This window comes from Priapulus caudatus, unplaced genomic scaffold (assembly GCF_000485595.1).
Source record: "Priapulus caudatus unplaced genomic scaffold, Priapulus_caudatus-5.0.1 Scaffold55, whole genome shotgun sequence".
Lineage (NCBI taxonomy): Eukaryota > Metazoa > Priapulida > Priapulimorpha > Priapulimorphida > Priapulidae > Priapulus > Priapulus caudatus.
In genome coordinates this window covers 172,951-174,543 of record NW_014577116.1, presented here as the reverse complement: position 1 = coordinate 174,543, position 1,593 = coordinate 172,951, and the positions used below count along the sequence as shown (strand labels likewise).

The window sequence follows — 1,593 nt, the reverse complement described above, 5'->3', positions numbered from 1 at the left end:
TTAAACATCCCATTAGTACCACTACTGCGTTCACCTAGGACCAAACTGTTGGTCAGCATTAATGTGTACTAAGAAATGGACGGCGGGCTCCAGAAGAAACGATCATGTGTTGGCAGCGACCGTGTTATTATAATATATACTGGATTAATATATAATGATTTGTGTGTGCGTGAGTGGTGTGTGTGCGTGCGTGCGTGCGTGCGTGCGTGCGTGCGTGCGTGTCATAACGCGACCTGTTGACCTGTATAGACGTGTCTCGTAGTTTCATACCGGTTACTCAAAAAAGGCAGATTCAAAAAAGCCGTTTCTTCTTCATTTTTTGCTGTGTAAAATTCGAATTCGTGAAGTGTTGATAACGAATTTTTGACACCGAACATGTTTTCCTAGACTGCGAGTTTTACTGTTACATGATTGATCTGTTTGTCACGGTCGTGCAGTTTTCTACCGCAGGATCACATTCCCCAAAGGATCGTAATGACGTCAGATTAGTAGTCTACTGCACTCAATTTTTTTCAACTTCGATCCCCTTTCACGTGAATTACATTGTATGCAACACGCATTCATTTTATAAATGGACTACGTACCTGTCCCTTTATGTCCAGCTGCCTATTTTATTTTTCATTGACTACATACGTTTAACTTAATGTTATGTTGTTATAAATATAAGGAAATTACAGTCAGAAGCTCCTACTCCTGTCTTTCGTGCTTCCGCTGACACTTGTTGGTGCTTTTGTCTTCCCGGCTTCCACTGCCGTAGCTCTAGTACTATAGCCCGCGTACAGGCCTGCGGCAACTGTACGCGGGCTATAGTAATAGAGCTACCACTGCCGCTGCTGTTATCTTCCCTGCATTCACTGATACTTGCTGGTGCTGCTGACTTCCCTGCATTCACTGATACTAGCTGCTGCTGCTGGACGCTGCTGCCTTTCACGCCTTTCACTGCTGCTACTTCAGGCGATTTTTAAGCTGCCACTTGTGTTATTACCTCTCGTTCGTTGCCCCTGGTCACACTCTGCTACCAGCGACACCCCACCGCCCTCGCCGGCATCAATCTGGCTGCTGGCTGCCATCGTGACATCGTCACCATGCGAGTTTGTCTGCTGCTCCTGGTCGCTGCTTTGCTGAAGGTACTGGTTGCGCAGTCCGTGTAGATAGAGACGGAGGCTGTCGAGGTCTAACTGTGAGTTGTGGGCTGTCTGGACCAGTCTGGTGGCTAGACGCACAGCGGCGTGCTGGTGCTGCGTATCATCACTCGCTGCCTTCCTAACCTGGATAAAAGACAAAGGAAGTTATAAAATAGTAAAACAGCAGTAACCTGCAGGCCATGATATCAGAAGTACATCCATTTTATCTACTTCTGATGATATCAATGTAGTTCTAAGAAAAGAATAAAGTACACGTATGCAACAGCCGTAGTAGTGTTTTACAAAAGCACATAGGTGCATATTGTACGCTAAGCAAACAGCAAGAGCACAAGGTCCGTATCCAAGTTTTTCCGCGTACAAAAAAAAATCGAATAATAGCAGAGATCTAAGCATGCTTTGTACGTGGTACGTTCACTATGTATACCAACGCGAACTGAACAACCTAGCA

General features: G+C 45.5%; 1 protein-coding gene across 1 annotated transcript in view; it reads right to left on the bottom strand.

The window, feature by feature from the left end:
* Positions 1 to 323: 323 nt before the first annotated feature.
* The window catches only part of LOC106820989 (mutS protein homolog 4-like), a 29,339-nt gene continuing 28,069 nt past the window's right edge, over positions 324 to 1,593 (bottom strand). The window contains exons 18-19 of the mRNA XM_014825606.1: positions 1,356 to 1,377; positions 324 to 1,268 (exon numbers count right to left, since the gene is read on the bottom strand). Of these exons, the coding sequence (XP_014681092.1) occupies positions 951 to 1,268; positions 1,356 to 1,377 (340 nt within the window). The 3' untranslated portion in view covers positions 324 to 950. The remainder of the gene's footprint in view (positions 1,269 to 1,355; positions 1,378 to 1,593) is intronic.